The 15,911-nt window shown below is 40.9% G+C and overlaps 1 protein-coding gene across 4 annotated transcripts in view; it reads left to right on the top strand.

The window, feature by feature from the left end:
• Window positions 1–15,911, top strand: part of SPAST (spastin) — an 85,107-nt gene that overhangs the window by 55,691 nt on the left and 13,505 nt on the right. For all 4 annotated transcript variants that reach the window (XM_030920812.1, XM_030920813.1, XM_030920814.1 and 1 more), the window contains exons 8-12: window positions 2,073–2,147; window positions 3,506–3,577; window positions 11,784–11,859; window positions 12,099–12,190; window positions 12,335–12,414. In XM_030920812.1, the coding sequence (XP_030776672.1) occupies window positions 2,073–2,147; window positions 3,506–3,577; window positions 11,784–11,859; window positions 12,099–12,190; window positions 12,335–12,414 (395 nt within the window). The remainder of the gene's footprint in view (window positions 1–2,072; window positions 2,148–3,505; window positions 3,578–11,783; window positions 11,860–12,098; window positions 12,191–12,334; window positions 12,415–15,911) is intronic.

The raw sequence follows: 15,911 nt of genomic DNA on the forward strand, positions 1-15,911 counted from the left end.
ATGGAAACAATAAGTAGATCATTGGTTGCCAGGGAAGGCAAGGAGAGACAAATAGGTGGAGCACAGTGGATTTTTAAGGCAGTGAAACTGTTCTTTATGATAATCCAATGGTGGATACATGTCATTATACCTTTGTCAAAACCCACAGAATGTAAAACATAAGACTGACCCCTAATGTAAACTGTGGACTTCATTTAATAATAATACATGAATATTTTTTCATTAGTTCTAACAAATGTACTACACTAATACAAGATATTCAGAGTAGGGGAAATTGGAAAGGAATGAGAGGTTATATGGGAACTCCGTACTTTCTGCTCAATTTTCTATAAACCTAAAATCACTAAAAAAAAAGTTTATTTTATTTTATTTTTTAAAATTTTTTGAGATGGAGTTTCACTCTTGTTGCCCAGGCTGGAGTGCGATGGCACGATCTCAGCTCACTGAAACCTCTGCCTCACCGGTTCAAGCGATTCTCAAGCCTCAGCCTCTCGAGTAGCTGGGATTACAGGCCTGTGCCACCACGCCCAGCTAATTTTGCATTTTTAGTAGAGACAGCATTTCTCCATGTTGGTCAGACTGGTCTTGAACTCCTGATCTAAGGGGATCCACCCGCCTCGGCCTCCCAAAGTGCTGGGATTACAGGCGTGAGCCACCGCACCCAGCAGAAGTGTTTTTTTTTTTGGATATTAGCCATTTCATATGATTCAACTTAAAAGTACATATACCTTCACTATTATTAGTAAGTGTAGGTGAGATGTTTTCAGTCTGGGGCTCCACCCTTGACTCCTGCCATGCCTAGTGTCCCTGAGTCTGGAGACTCTGACTTACTTCTTTAGGGAATGAAACTCCTGCCTCCTGCTTTGGTGGGGGTTGGTACCTGCTTGACTGCCTTTAGCGGGGAGTTCTTCATACCACCTTTCAGTCAGTTCCTGTTTGTGTTTTCTTCCTTTTTTTTTTTTTTTTTTTTTTGAGATGCAGTCTCGCTCTGTCACCCAGGCTGGAGTGCAGTGGCGCGATCTTGGCTCAATACGAGCTCCGCCTCCCGAGTTCACGCCATTCTCCTGCCTCAGCCTCCCGAGTAGCTTTAACCACAGGTGCCTGCCACCGTACCCAGCTAATTTGTTTGTATTTTTAGTAGAGACGGGGTGTCACCTTGTTAGCCAGGATGGTCTTGATCTCCTGACCTCGTGATCCACCCATCTTGGCCTCCCAAAGTGCTGGGATTACAGGCGTGAGCCATTTCCTGTTTTTGACTGCCTGCCTTATTACTGCTTGCTGTGGTGCCTGATACATCCAGTTCCTGAACCTTCCCGGGATTTTTGTTCACGTCAGCGTGCTTCTTGTATCTAGGTATCCCTTCACAAGTAGGCATATAGGTTTTAAGCTCTGCTAAATGGTTTACCACACTTTATCAGTTCTCCATTTTGTGGGAATTCATTGTGTTAATCTCCTTTTCTGTTTTTGTTTGGAAGATTCATATCTTTTTTATTCATTTAGTATTATTTGGGGGGATTTCTAAGTAGAGAAACATGCCTGTGTTCAATTTCTCTTGTTTAAGCAATCTGTTTTCATTTTTACCACCGAGGAGTTGGTTTTATTTCATTTTGTTTTACTTTTTTTTGAGACAGGGTCTCACTTTGTCAGCCAGGCTGGAGTACAGTGGCATGATCAAAGCTCACTGCACCCTTGGCCTCCCAAGCTCAAGTGATCCTCCCACCTCAGTCTCCTGAATAGCTGGGAGGACAGGCGATCAATCCAGCACACCCAGCTAATTTTTTTTTTTTTTTTTGTAGAAGCAGAGTTTCCCTATGTCGCCCAGGTTGGTCTTGAACTCTTGGGCTCATGTAATCCTCCCATCTTGCCCCCCTAAAGTGCTGGGATTACAGGTGTGAGCCACCACACCAAGCTGTTTTTAATTATTACACTAATTTATGATTATGTGTTTCCTTTAAAGCTGTGGCAGCTCTGTTTGGGAGGATGCTACTGAAAAAAGGATGCTTTTTAGATGACAAAGAGTACTTAAAGTGTCTCTAGAATCATAGTTGTAAACTGAAGTATGTATTTTTAAGTTGTTCACAGGTCTTAGAGCTCCTGCCAGAGGACTGTTACTCTTTGGTCCACCTGGGAATGGGAAGACAATGCTGGTAAGAGTTCTCTTCAAATTTGAGTTTTCTGTTGAGATATTTGGGATAATATGAAAAAAATAAACTTAATCTTGTCCCTGATCCTATTATTTATGACTTGCTTTTTGCTATTATACACTTGGGGTTTTTTTGTTTGTTTGTTTTGTTTTTTTTGAGTGATCTTGGCTCACTGCAACCTCTGCCTCCTGGGTTCAAGTGATTTTCCTGCCTCAGCCTCCCGAGTGGCTGGGATTACAGGCACACGCCACCACACCTGTCTAAGTTTTGTATTTTTGGCAGAGACGGGATTTCGCCATGTTGGCCAGGCTGGTCTCGAACTCCTGGCCTCAAGCAGTCCTCCCACCTGGGCCTCCCAAAGTGATGGGATTACAGGGGTGAGCCATTGCCTGTGGCTGATACGCATTTAAGTTTTTCAGCTACTTTTCAATGTAGAAGTAGATGGAGAACCATGTATGTTATCTTCAGTAGTGTGATTGTCATTTTTTGTAAATTAAATAAAATTTTTACTTTGGAAGAGCTTACCTTACTATATTGAGTATCTTTCTAACCCCTGATACTTGCTTCTACTATCATAACAACTTTATTTAAATAATCAGTATTTTATAGCTTTTTTTTTTTTTTTTTAAGTATTCTTTTGCCAGAAGTTTTTGTCAGGCTCTAGATACCTCTTTCCTCTGCATAGCCCTCCTGGGTGGAAAAAACAAACAGGGAAAGAGTAACTTTTCCTTAGATGTTTGTCTTTCTCAAAGCAGTTATCTTTGTATATCTAAGAAGAGAGGAGAATAACACTCTTTTTTTTTAAAATCTCTCTCTACTCATTCTCTGTCAGGAGGAGAATAGAAAGAAGCACAGCTCTTCCTGTAACCCGTCCATATTACTGAGAAAGGAACACATTGATTGCCATGTATTGGGGATTGTATTATACCTTACAGTTTTATTTTTATTTTATATTAATTTTTTTTTAGACAAGAGTCTTGCTGTATCACCCAAGCTGGAGTGCAGTGATGTGATCTTGGCTCACTACCATCTCTTCCTCCTGGGTTCAAGCAATTCTGCTATGTCAGCCACCCGAGTAGCTGGGATTACAGGCGTGCGCCACCACACCTGACTAATATTTGTATTTTTATTAGAGATGGGGTTTCACCATGTTGGCCAGGCTGGTCTCAAACTCTTGGCCTCAAGTGATGCGCCTGCCTCGGCCTCCCAAAGTGCTGGGATTACGGGCATGAGCCACTACACCCGGCCTCATAGCTTACAGTTTTAGAGAATCTTTTCTAGTACTTAAATCAGTAAATATGGTTATCTTTTAAATGTAATATATTGAACTAATTTCATATTTGCTCTTGTGATTTTTAAAGGCTAAAGCAGTAGCTGCAGAATCGAATGCAACCTTCTTTAATATAAGTGCTGCAAGTTTAACTTCAAAATATGTGAGTGCTCTGTTTCCAATATTGTCATATTTTAAGTTACTGTCTAAATGTTACTGTTATAGACAGTAATAATATTTCATGAAAATATTTTTCTAGGAGTTTTGTATCTATTATTTATATATGATGAATATCAATCTTCAGAGTAGAAAGTTATGTACATTTGTGTTGTCAAATACTGTATTAGTTTACTGGGGCCTTGTAATAAAATACCATAAACTGGCTAGCTTAAACATCAGCCATTTATTGTCTCACAGTTGTGGAAGGTAGAAGTCCAAGATCAGTCAAAATGTTGGCAGGGTTGCTACCTCCTGAGGGCTATGAGGGAAAGTGTATGTTGCGTGCCTCCCTTCTAGTTTCTGGTGGCTTTCTGGCAATCTTTTGCATTCCTTGGCTTGTAGATGCATCCCTCTCATCTCTGTCTTTATCTTCATGTGGCATTCTCCCTGTATTTGTCTCTGTGTCCAAATTTCCTCTGTGGATTAGGGCCCACCCTAATGATCTCAGTTTAAGTTTGTCATCAGCAACAATTCTATGTCCAAATAAGGTCACATTCATAGGTACTAGGGATAGGACTTCAACATGTTTTTGGAGAACACAGTTCAACCCATTAACAAATACTGTCACTTTCCACTTAAGCTTCAAGTAAAGTGGATTTTATCTCAAGGAGCCACCAGATATGAACACAGATCTGATGGCATAAACTGAGTATTTCTGGCCTTCTGATTCTGATCTAAAATATGACACAAGATTTTTCCTGTTTTAATTTTTTAATTTTTTTTTTTTTTTTTTTTTTATTGAGACGGAGTCTTGCTCTGTCACCTGGGCTGGAGTGCAGTGGCCGGATCTCAGCTCACTGCAAGCTCCGCCTCCCGGGTTCACGCCATTCTCCTGCCTCAGCCTCCCGAGTAGCTGGGACTACAGGCGCCCGCCATCTCGCCCGGCTAGATTTTTGTATTTTTAGTAGAGACGGGGTTTCACCGTGTTAGCCAGGATGGTCTTGATCTCCTGACCTCGTGATCCGCCCGTCTCGGCCTCCCAAAGTGCTGGGATTACAGGCTTGAGCCACCGCGCCCGGCCAATTTTTTTTTTTTTTTAATAGAGACAGGATCTCGCTATGTTGCTGGGCTACTTTCGAATTCCTGGGCTTAAGCAATCCTCCTGCCTCGGACTCCCAAAGTGCTGGAATTACACATGTGAGCCACCACACCTGGCCAGTAGATTTTCCCTGTTTTGTTTTGATTGTTTATAATTTAGTTTTCTTTTTCCATTCACCCTCCGCTGACCCTATAGTATTATTCAAACAAGTGCTCAGTCTAGTTTTGGAGTAGGGCAAGCATAATTACAGTGCTTAAAAAGAGTAATTTGTCTGGTGTGCAGAACTAGTGTGTAAATATAACTGGTGCACTGCAAAACTATGAAGTAGTTTCTGTCAAACCTTACACTGCTTTGTCTTTCTCCGTCTCTCCCTTTCTCTTGGTTGCCCCCTCCTCCTCCCAGTGATACCTTAGTCTCTATTTGCCTTTATCAAAACCTTTATGATTGGCCGGGCACAGTGGCCCATGCCTGTAATCCTAGCATTTTGGGAGGCCGAGGCAGGAAGATCACCTGAACCCAGAAGTTTGCGACCAGCCTGGGCAACATGGTGAAACCCCATCTCTACAAAAAATAAAAAGTTTAGCCAGGCATAGTGGCATGCACCTGTAGTCCCACTACTTGGGAAGCTGAGGTGAGAGGATCTCTTGAGCCTGAGAGTTTGAGGCTGCAGTGAACTGTGATCATGCCACTGCACTCCAGCCTGAGTGACAGTGTGAGACCCTGTCTCAAAGAAACAAAACAAGGGGGGCATGGTGGCTCACTCCTGTAATCCCAGTACTTTGGGAGACTGAGGCAGGAGGATTGCTTGAGGCCAGGAGTTCGATACCACCCTGGGCAATATAGTGAGACCCCCATCTCTACAAAAAATAAAAAATTTAGCTGGACATGCTAGTGAATACCTGTGGTCCCAGCGACTCAGGAGGCTGAGGTGGGAGGATCCCTTGAGTCGAGGAAGTTGAGGCTGCAGTGAGCCACGATCATGCCAATGCATTCCAACCTGGGTGTCAGAGCAAGACCACGTCTCAAAAACAAAACAAAACGAACTTTTATGGTTGGAAGTGTTTTGGCAAAAATACTTAAACTGAAATGTGAATCTCTGATGAAAGAACGTGTTACCTGTAAAAGTTTGAAGTGTTGGCATTTGTTGCACCAAAATCCAGAGGTGAGGCCAGGCGCAGTGGCTCACGCCTGTAATACCAGCACTTTGGGAGGCCGAGGTGGGCAGGTACCTGAGGTCAGGAGTTCTAAACCAGCCCAGCCAGCATTGCGAAACCCCATCTCTACTAAAAATACAAAAATTAGCCAGGCTTGATGGCACGCGCCTGTAATCCCAGCTATTCGGGAGGCTGAGACACGAGAATCACTTGAACCCAGGAGGCGGAGGTTGCAGTGAGCCGAGATGGCACCACTGCACTCCAGCCTGGGCAACTGAGTGAGACTCTGTCTCAAAAAAAAAAAAAAAAAAAAAATCCAGAGGTGAATCCAAAGGTCATCACTACATGATATCCAGATAGCCTCTTTCCATGAGAGTCTCAAAGGATAACTTTGCTATCTATAGTTTTGCAGAGAAAGAAACTTGATTTTATCAGCACACCAAGAGCAGATCTATGTCTTCGGAACAGACATGAGATCAGAATTGTCTAGCCGCTATGAACAGCATGCTCTCTGTACCTTTAGACATGTATGGGAAACTTATTTGTAAGGTTGTATAATGAGCTGTGAGTTAAAGGCAAACTTGACATGTTGACCATAGTTGTTATGGCATTGGACTAAAGTAGCCTCCCTCCATCACTATGACAGAAATAGCCTTGGTGTTAGACCCATTGTTTTTGAAGTCTGTTTGCTAAGACTCACTCTTCTTTAGACAGTTCTTCAAATATTGTTACGCTTTTTCCTGTTGTGGGATTCCTCTTCATGGAGTTTCCTTTCTCAGGAACACTATCTTTTCCCGGTTAATTTGTACTTATTCTTCAGATACCAGTGGAAATGTTACAACCTTCCCTGACCCTCCAAACTATTCCCCCTTATTATTCTCCTAGCACCACTTGCACCTCATTTGTCATACTCATTGGAGTTGAAATTCGTATTCATTGATAGGATTATTTTAATTGTATCTGATATCACTGTCACCTCCACTAGAAGATGGTCTCCATGCAGGCAGAGACTATCACCACGTGGTCTTCACTTCCATTTTCAGCTGGCAGTGAGTAGGTACAAATAAGTATTTGTGGAATAATCATATGAGGTATAGATACTATTCTCATACCTCTATTTTATTAAGTAGGGAATTACAGAGTACAGTGATCTGCTCAGGATCTCATAACCAGGAAGTGGGAAACTAGGATTTGAGCTCCAGTAAGTGTGGTCTTTCATTAAAAATATTACAGCAACCATTCTTTCCTTTTTTTTTTGTTTTGAGATGGAGTCTTGCTCGTCGCCAGGCTGGAGTTCAGTGGCATGATCTTGGCTCACTGCAGCCTCCGCCTCCTGGGTTCAAGTAATTTCCCCTGCCTTAGCCTGCCGAGTAGCTGGGACTACAGCCACCACACCTGGCTAATTTTTGTATTTTAGTAGAGATGGGGTTTCACCATGTCGGCCAGGATGGTCTCGATCTCCTGACCTCGTGATCCACCCGCATGTACCTCTCAAAGTGCTGGATTATAGGCATAAGCCACCACACCTGGCCTACAGCAACCATTCTCTTTTATCCATACTTGTTTCAAGAGTACTCTGTTTCATCTTCATGTTTCCGGAAACAACACAGCATTTATGATCTTAACCCCCAATTCTGATACTGCCTGAATATCTTGAAGCAAGTTTACTTTTAAGAAAGTTGAGGCTGGGTGTAGTGGCTCATGCCTGTAATCCCAGCACTTTGGGAGGCCAAGGCGGGTGGATCACTTGAGCTCAGGAGTTCAAGACCAGGCTGGGCAACATGGTGAAACCCTGTCTCTACCAGAAATACAAGAAATTAGTCAGGCATGGTGGTGTGTACCTGTGGTCCCAGCTACTTGGGAGACTGAAGTGGGAGGATTTCTTGAGCTTGGGAGGTAGAGTTTGCTGTGAGCCGAAAGATCATGCCACTGCACTCCAGCCTGGGTGACAGAGTGAGATCCCATCTCAAAAAAAAAAAAAAAAAAAAAAAAAGTAAAGAAAAAGAAAATTGAAATGTCTAGTCTATCATTTTGGCAGTTCTAGCTAATAGTTTTTTCCTTATGTCTAACTGAAATCTGCTTTTTCTAATTTTTACATACTTGATTTAACAAAACTCCAGTTTTTTTTAAAATGAGGCAGCCTTTCAAATATATAGGAACTTAACGTTATATCTGCTTCCACGCAGCCCCCAGAATAGTTATTATTTTAGTTGTCTTTCTGTGGTGTCATGCCAGTTTGTCAGTATGCCTAGATAAGAACCGAATATTTTACCTCAGATGTGACCTGACTTCGAAGACTTAAAAAAGAAGCATTGTGCCAGGCGCAGTGGCTCATACCTGTAATCCCAGCACTTCGGGAGGCTGAGGTGGGCGGGTCACCTGAGGTCAGGAGTTTGAGACCAGCCTTATCAACATGGAGAAACTCCATCTCTACTAAAAACACAAAAGATGAGCCAGGCATTGTGGCACATGCCTGTAATCCCAGCTACTTGGGAGGCTGAGGCAGGAGAATCGCTTGAACCCAGGAGGCGGGGGTTGCAGTGAGCTGAGATCGCGCCATTCTACTCCAGCCTGGGAAACAAGAGCGAAACTCCGTCTCAAAAAAAAAAAAGCATTGTCTAATGTTATATAGATGTTCTGTCTCATGATATATCGTGAGAAAGCTTTTGGGAGGAACTGCATCATAGTCATGGACAACATTTGTGTTATTAAAATATCTAGATCATTTTCCACAAAAAATCAGTTACATATGTATCTTAACATGTATTGTTGTTTAACCTTATTTATTGAATAACTTACATGTAGAAAAGTATTTATAGCATAAGTATACAGCTCAGTGGATTACCACAAAGCAAATATACTTTCAAAATCACCACCCAGGTCAAGAAATAAATTGTTACCTGTGGCCCTGAAATCCCTCCAGGCACTCCACCATCTTTATCCACTCCTCTCAAAACCACTAGACTGCTAACATCATAGACAAAGCTAACATGCCTTTGAGCTTTATATAAATCTAATGATGTAGGATTTTGTGTATATGTGTATTTGGCTTCTTTCATCAGCATTATATTTATGAGATTTATCTGGATTGTTGCAAGTAGTTGTAGTTGTGCTTTTTTACACAAATAGATTTAGTTTTTATGTTTTTCTTATATGTTCAAACTGTTAATTAATCTGCTTATCTATTATTAAAAAACAAAAGAACATTCACATAGTTCTTGCCAGTTTACAGTGTTTTTCCACACAGTCTTCAAAATGTAAAGTTTGGTCTTCAGTGCATCAGTATGCTGCTAGATTTAAAAACTAGGAAAAAAAAAATCAGAGAAGTTAATAATATTAACTGTCACCTCCACTAGAAGATGGTCTCCATGTGGGCAGTAATATTTCTGTTGTATTATCTCTGCTAAGTAAAATATTTTGTAAGTTTCTTTAAATGTTTTAATAAACCATAGTACTTAAAATGTTCTCAATTTTCTAAAGTAGTTAAAAGTAACTATAAAATGGCACCTGTTTTCCTGATCACATTTTACTTCCTATGTGAAATTTTACAAGCCATTATTCGATTTATTTATTTCTTTACTTACTTTTTGAGACAGGGTCTTGTTCTGTCGCCCAGGCTGGAGTACAGTGGCATGACCATGGCTCGCTGCAGCCTCAACCTCCTGGGCTCAAGAGATCCTCCCACCTTAGCATCCCAAGTAGCTGGGACTACAGGCACGTGCCACCATGGCCAGCTAATTTTTAAAAATTTTGGAGGCCCAGATGCGGTGGCTCACACCTGTAATCCCAGCACTTTGGAGGCCGAGGTGGGCGAATCACAAGGTCGGGAGTTCGAGACCATCCTGGCTAACATGGTTAAACCCTGTCTCTACTAAAAGTACAAAAAATTAGCAGGGTGTGGTGGCAGGCGCCTGTAATCCCAGTTACTCAGGAGGCTGAGGCAGGAGAGTTGCTTGAACCTGGGAAGCAGAGATTGCAGTGAGCCGAGACTCCTTCTCAAAAAAAAAAAATTTTTTTTTGGGCGACAAGGTGTCACTGTGTTGCCAGGGCTGGTCTCAAACTTGTGGGCTCAAATGATCCTCCCATTTCGGCCTCCCAAAGTGCTAGGATTACAGGCATGAGTCACTGTGCCTGGTCTTCAAGTTGGTATTAAAGCATGTTTACCCATATTATGCACATGGTATAATGGAAAGTATTGTCGTGGAAGTTAGGAGATAGGGATTCTAGGCTAGCTTTTTCGTTTTTTGAGACAAGGTCTCACTTTTACGCCACAGGCCAAAGTGCAGTGGTGCAATCTCGGCTCACTACAACCTCCACGTCTCGGGTTCAAGCAATTCTTCCACTTCAGCTTCCGGAGTAGCTGGGATTTCAGGCATGCACCACCACGCCCAGCTAATTTTTGTATTTTTAGTAGACACAGGGTTTCACCATGTTGGCCAGGCTGGTCTCGAACTCCTGACCTCAGGTGATCACCCACCTTGGCCTCCCAAAGTGCTGGGATTACAGGCATGAGTCACCGTGCCTGGCCTCTAGCATAACTTTTATATCCTGAACTGGCCTTAAGAAAGTATCACTTTAGGCCTGTTTCATCTGTAAAATGTTAATGTCGTAAGAGATGATATTTTGAGATTTCTTTCAGCTCTGAGAATTTTTATTTTTATTTTTTTTATGTGAGATAGTCTTGCTTTGTCGCCCAGGCTGTAGTGCAGTGGTGCGTTCTCGGCTGGCTGCAAACTCTGCCTCCCAGGTGCACGCCATTCTCCTGCCTCAGCCTCCCGAGTAACTGGGACTACAGGCGCCCGCCACCTCGCCCGGCTGATTTTTTGTATTTTTAGTAGAGACGGGGTTTCATCGTGTTAGCCAGGATGGTCTCGATCTCCTGACCTTGTGATCTGCCCGCATCGGCCTCCCAAAGTGCTAAGATTACAGGTGTGAGCCACCACGCCCAGCCTAGAATATTTGTTTGGATTATTCTAAATCTGGTGACATTTCTTTTGTTTTTAGTTAAATCTTCAATAAAAATAATAAATGCCACCTAGAGGACAGAAAAATTTTTACAGTAGATTATCACAGACCTCATGACTCTTTCATTACTTTGGTGCATATAATGGCCTTTGTATGGTGTCAGCACCTGGGAGTGTCTTAAGGGGTGTTCACTGACCTTCTGGACTATCTGGAAATACTTCGATATTTACTGGCTGGGCGCCGTGGCTCATGCCTGTAATTCCAGCACTTTGGGAGGCCAAGTTTAGGTGGGTCACTTGAGGTCAGGCATTCGAGATCAGCCTGGCCAATATGGTAAAACCCCATCTCTACTAAAAATACAAAAATTAGCCAGACATGGTGGTGGGCACCTGTAATCCCAGCTACCTGAGATGCTGAGGGATGAGAATCACTTGAACCCAGGAGGCAAAAGTTACAGTGAACCAAGATTGCACCACTGCACTCCATACTGGGCTATAGAGCAAAACTCTGTCTCAAAAAAAAAAAAAGAAAGAAATGTTGATATTTATGTGTGAATGACTTTTCACGATGTTCTTAATAGAGAAAGTTTTGTTTAGGAGAGCACATTCCAGCTAACTTACTTCTGTAAATATACTCTGTAATCTAGGGATTAAAGAATATGTACAGTGTCTTTTTTCTCTTCCCTCGTCTTCCCTTTTTCTCACTAGTTATATCCTTGACCGAATAGCTATTTCATTTTCAAGTCTTAAGAATGCAGGGTGAAGCAAAACAGATGAATTTTTAAAGCACTTACCAGGCTGTATGAAATCACAGTCTATTGTCTAAAATTGTAAGGAATGGTTCAGTAATACTGTCCCCTTTCTCAAACCAAATCTTTGGTTGTTTTAAGGAAGGGAAATTAAATTCCTGTGTGCTAGATTTTCAACATAAAATTTAAAATACTGGAATAATGTTGCATTTTATGTGTATAACAATATAACGCCTTGTTTTAGGTGGGAGAAGGAGAGAAATTGGTGAGGGCTCTTTTTGCTGTGGCTCGAGAACTTCAGCCTTCTATAATTTTTATAGGTAAGAACATATTTTCCAACTAAGTTAGTTGACTATTTGTGAAATTTCCCTCTCCAAATAGGAAAGATATGATTGGAAACATTATTCAAAAGGAAGAAGTTTTAAAGAAGGGCAAGCTTAAAGACTGTCTAATGAATTTAATAGGACCCACTATATTATTAAGTAGTAAACTAGATTAATCACAGATGACTCACACAGCTTGGTCTTTAATTAAAGTCTCATACTTGTATTTCCTCTAGATGAAGTTGATAGCCTTTTGTGTGAAAGAAGAGAAGGGGAGCATGATGCTAGTAGACGCCTAAAAACTGAATTTCTAATAGAATTTGATGGTGTAAGTGTTAATTATGATATTTTTAATGTGGCAGCATTTTCATATATATATTTTCCTATTGAATGGCCAATGTTAAAATTACAAATATCTTTATATTTGTTACTACTTTTCTAAATGAACTGAAAAAAGATTTTTTGCTTGTAGGTACAGTCTGCTGGAGATGACAGAGTACTTGTAATGGGTGCAACTAATAGGCCACAAGAGCTTGACGAGGCTGTTCGCAGGTAGGGAGATTTATATGGAAATACATGCATTTATTACAGACAGTATTTACTCATGTATCCATCTTACATATTATTTCCTTACTCTCAGTTTTAAGACTAACTTCAGTATTTTCCTCCAGTACTATCCTCTAGCCTCTTGTTACCAACTACATAAGGATTTTGAGGTCAACTGCTTGATATCAGGAGAATTAGTCTAGTAAAGGTTTAGTTATGGTTTTAGGTAAATTGGTCAGTTCTTCTGGGTTGCATTAAATTATCTTTACACTTCAAAATTGATTCTAACCCTCTTTTATTGGGCTTCATGAGATGATCAAAGCAGGATTCATGGAAAATGTGTTTTCTGTTCTTGTGTGTTTAAGCCAGTTTATTCCCTTCGTACTGGAAGGATGGTTTGGCTCAGCATAAAATTCTTGGGCATCCTTTCCCAAGGAATTTACAGTATTGCCCCATTATTTCTAGGATTGGCTGTAGTAGTGTAAAAGTCTGAATCCAAATTGATTTTTTCAAATTTGTAAATTAACTTGATTTTTTCTCTCTTTACTGGATGGATTACGTGGTTATATTGCACCCAGGTAGTAAGCATAGTGTACAGTAGGTAGTTTTTCAACTCACACTTCACTCCTTTCTTCCCCCATGTAGTAGTCCACAGTGTGTATTGTTCCCATGTTTATGTCCATGTGTACTCAATTTTTAGCTCCCACTTAGGAGAACATGAGCTATTTGGTTTACTGTTCCTGCGTTAATTAGCTTAGTATTAAGGCCTCCAGCTCCATCCATGTTGCTGCAAAGGACATTATTTCATTCTTTTCTATGGCTGCATAGTATTTCATGGTGTGTATGTACCACATTTTCTTTATCCAGTCCACCATTGATGGACACTTAGATTGAGTCTATGTCTGCTGTTGTGAATAGTGCAGCAATAAACATGAATGTTTTTCTGGTATAATGATCTATTTTCCTTTGAGTATATACCCAGTAATGGGATTGCAGGGTCAAAGGTAGATCTGTTTTATGTTTTTTGAGAAACCTTCAAACTGCTTTCTACAATGACTGAACTGTACATTCCCACCAACAGTACATATGCTCCACAGTCTTACCAACATCTGTTATTTTTTTACTTTTTCCCTCAATCTCTAGACAATATGGGATGTTTTTGCCATTTTATTAATAGCCATTCTGACTGGTGTGAGATATCTCATTGTGGTTTTGATTTGCATTTTTCTGATGGTTAGTGATGATGAGCATTTTTTCATGTTCGTTGTCCCCTCAGATGTCTTTTGAGAAGTGTCTGTTCATTTCCGTTTTACCCATTTTTTAACAGAGTTGTCTGTTTTTAGCTTGTTCAGTTGTTTGAATTCCTTATAGATTCTGGATATCAGACCATTGTTGGATGCAATTCTGTAGGTTGTCTGTTTACTCTGTTGATGGTTCTTTTTGCTGTGCAGAAGCTCTTTAGTTTAATTAGGTCCCACTTGTCAATTTTTATTTTTGTTGCAATTGCATTTGGGGACTTAACCAGTTTTATTCTAGCATTTTTATACTTTGAGATCTTACATTTAAATCTTCAGTCCACCTTGAGTTAATTTTTGTATATGGTGAAAAGTAAGGGTCCAGTTTCATTTTTCTACATATGGCTAGCCAGTAATCCCCACGCCATTTATTGAGTAGGGAGTCCTTTCCCCATTGCTTGTTTTTGTCAGCCTTATCAAAGATCAGATGGTTACAGGTGTGTGGCTTTATTTCTCAATTTTCTATCCTGTTCCTTTGGCCTGTGTGTCTTATACCAGAATTATGCTGTTTGGGCTGCTGTATAGTTTAGTTTAAAGTCAGGTAATGTGATACTTACAGCTTTGTTCTTTGTGCTTAGGATTTGTCTATTTGGACTTGTGGTTCCATATGAATTGTAGAATAATTTTTTCTAATTTTGTGAAGAATAACATTGATAGTTTGATACAAATAGCATTGAATCTGTAAATTGCTTTGGGCAGTATGGTCTTTTTACGACCAGAGAAATCAGGCAAGAGAAGGAAACAAAAGGCATCCAAATAGGAAAAGAACTCGTCATTCTCTCTTCACTGGCAATATGATTCTATACTTTGAAAACCCTAAAAATTCCATCAAAAGGCTACTAGAACTGATAAATGATTTTACCCCAAGGTTCAGGATACAAAATCAGTGTACAAAAAGTTAGTACCGTTTCTATACGGTAATAATGTCCAGGCTAAGAATCAAATCAAGAACACAATCCCATTTACAATAGCCACAAAGAAAATGAAATACTGGCCGGACATGGTGGCTCACGCCTGTAATCCCAGCACTTTGGGAGGCTGAGGCAGGTGAATCTCCTGAGCTCAGGAGTTCAAGACCAGCCTGACCAACATGGTGAAACCCTGTCTAAAAATACAAAAAATTAGCCAGGCATGGTGGTGGGTGCCTGTAATCCCAGCTACTCAGGAGGCTGAGGCAGGAGAATTGCTTGAACCCAGGAGGCACAGGTTGCAGTGAGCCGAGATCATGCCACTGCACTGCAGCCTGGGTGCGACAGAGCAAGAATCCGTCTCCAAAATTAAAAAAATAATAATTAAAAAAAAAAGAAAATGAGCTGGGCGTGGTGGCTCAAGCCTGTAATCCCAGCACTTTGGGACGCCGAGACGGGCGGATCATGAGGTCAGGAGATCGAGACCATCCTGGCTAACACGGTGAAACCCCGTCTCTACTAAAAAAATACGAGAAAACTAGCCGGCATGGTGGCGGGCACCTGTAGTCCCAGCTACTCGGGAGGCTGAGGCAGGAGAATGGTGTAAACCCAGGAGGCGGAGCTTGCAGTGAGCTGAGATCCAGGCACTGCACTCCAGCCTGGGCAACAGAGCGAGACTCTGTCTCAAAAAAAAAGAAAATGAAATACCTAGGAATACAGCTGATGACGGAGGTGAAAGAACTTATACAAGGAGAACTGTAAAGCACTGCTAAAATAAATCAGAGGTGACACAAATAAATGGAAAAACACTCCACGCTCATGGATTGGAAGAATCAATATCGTTAAAATGGGAAATTTATTTTAAATGATATCTTAATTTTTTCCCCTAGTTCATTTTTCTGTTTTCTTTTGCACATAAATTATGTGTTATGTTGCATCCTTTTGTTTTCCCTATCTGTAATTTTCTTCTTAATCCTTTTAAACTCTTAAGTCTTTTTGCAATTTTCTTGTTAATCCTTTTAAACTCTTAGGTCTTTTTGTTTTGTTCTGTTTTCCCAAGCCTGTTGCCTTTATTTCTTACTGGGTTAGTATCTAATCTCCTTCCTGCTGTATCTTTTCTAACTCTTCTTTCCTTTGTGGTTTTTTATTCATTACTTTCCTGACCTCTGTTATTCTACTTTTCATCTTCTGTTTTATTTCTTTGAGCATCTATATGTTATTTCCATAAGCTCTTACATTTCACTGGGCTCTTGTTTCACAGAAAACAATTTTTTGGGGAGGGCGGATCACTTGAGGCCAG

Source organism: Rhinopithecus roxellana, chromosome 17, assembly GCF_007565055.1.
Source record: "Rhinopithecus roxellana isolate Shanxi Qingling chromosome 17, ASM756505v1, whole genome shotgun sequence".
NCBI classification, from domain to species: Eukaryota; Metazoa; Chordata; class Mammalia; order Primates; family Cercopithecidae; genus Rhinopithecus; species Rhinopithecus roxellana.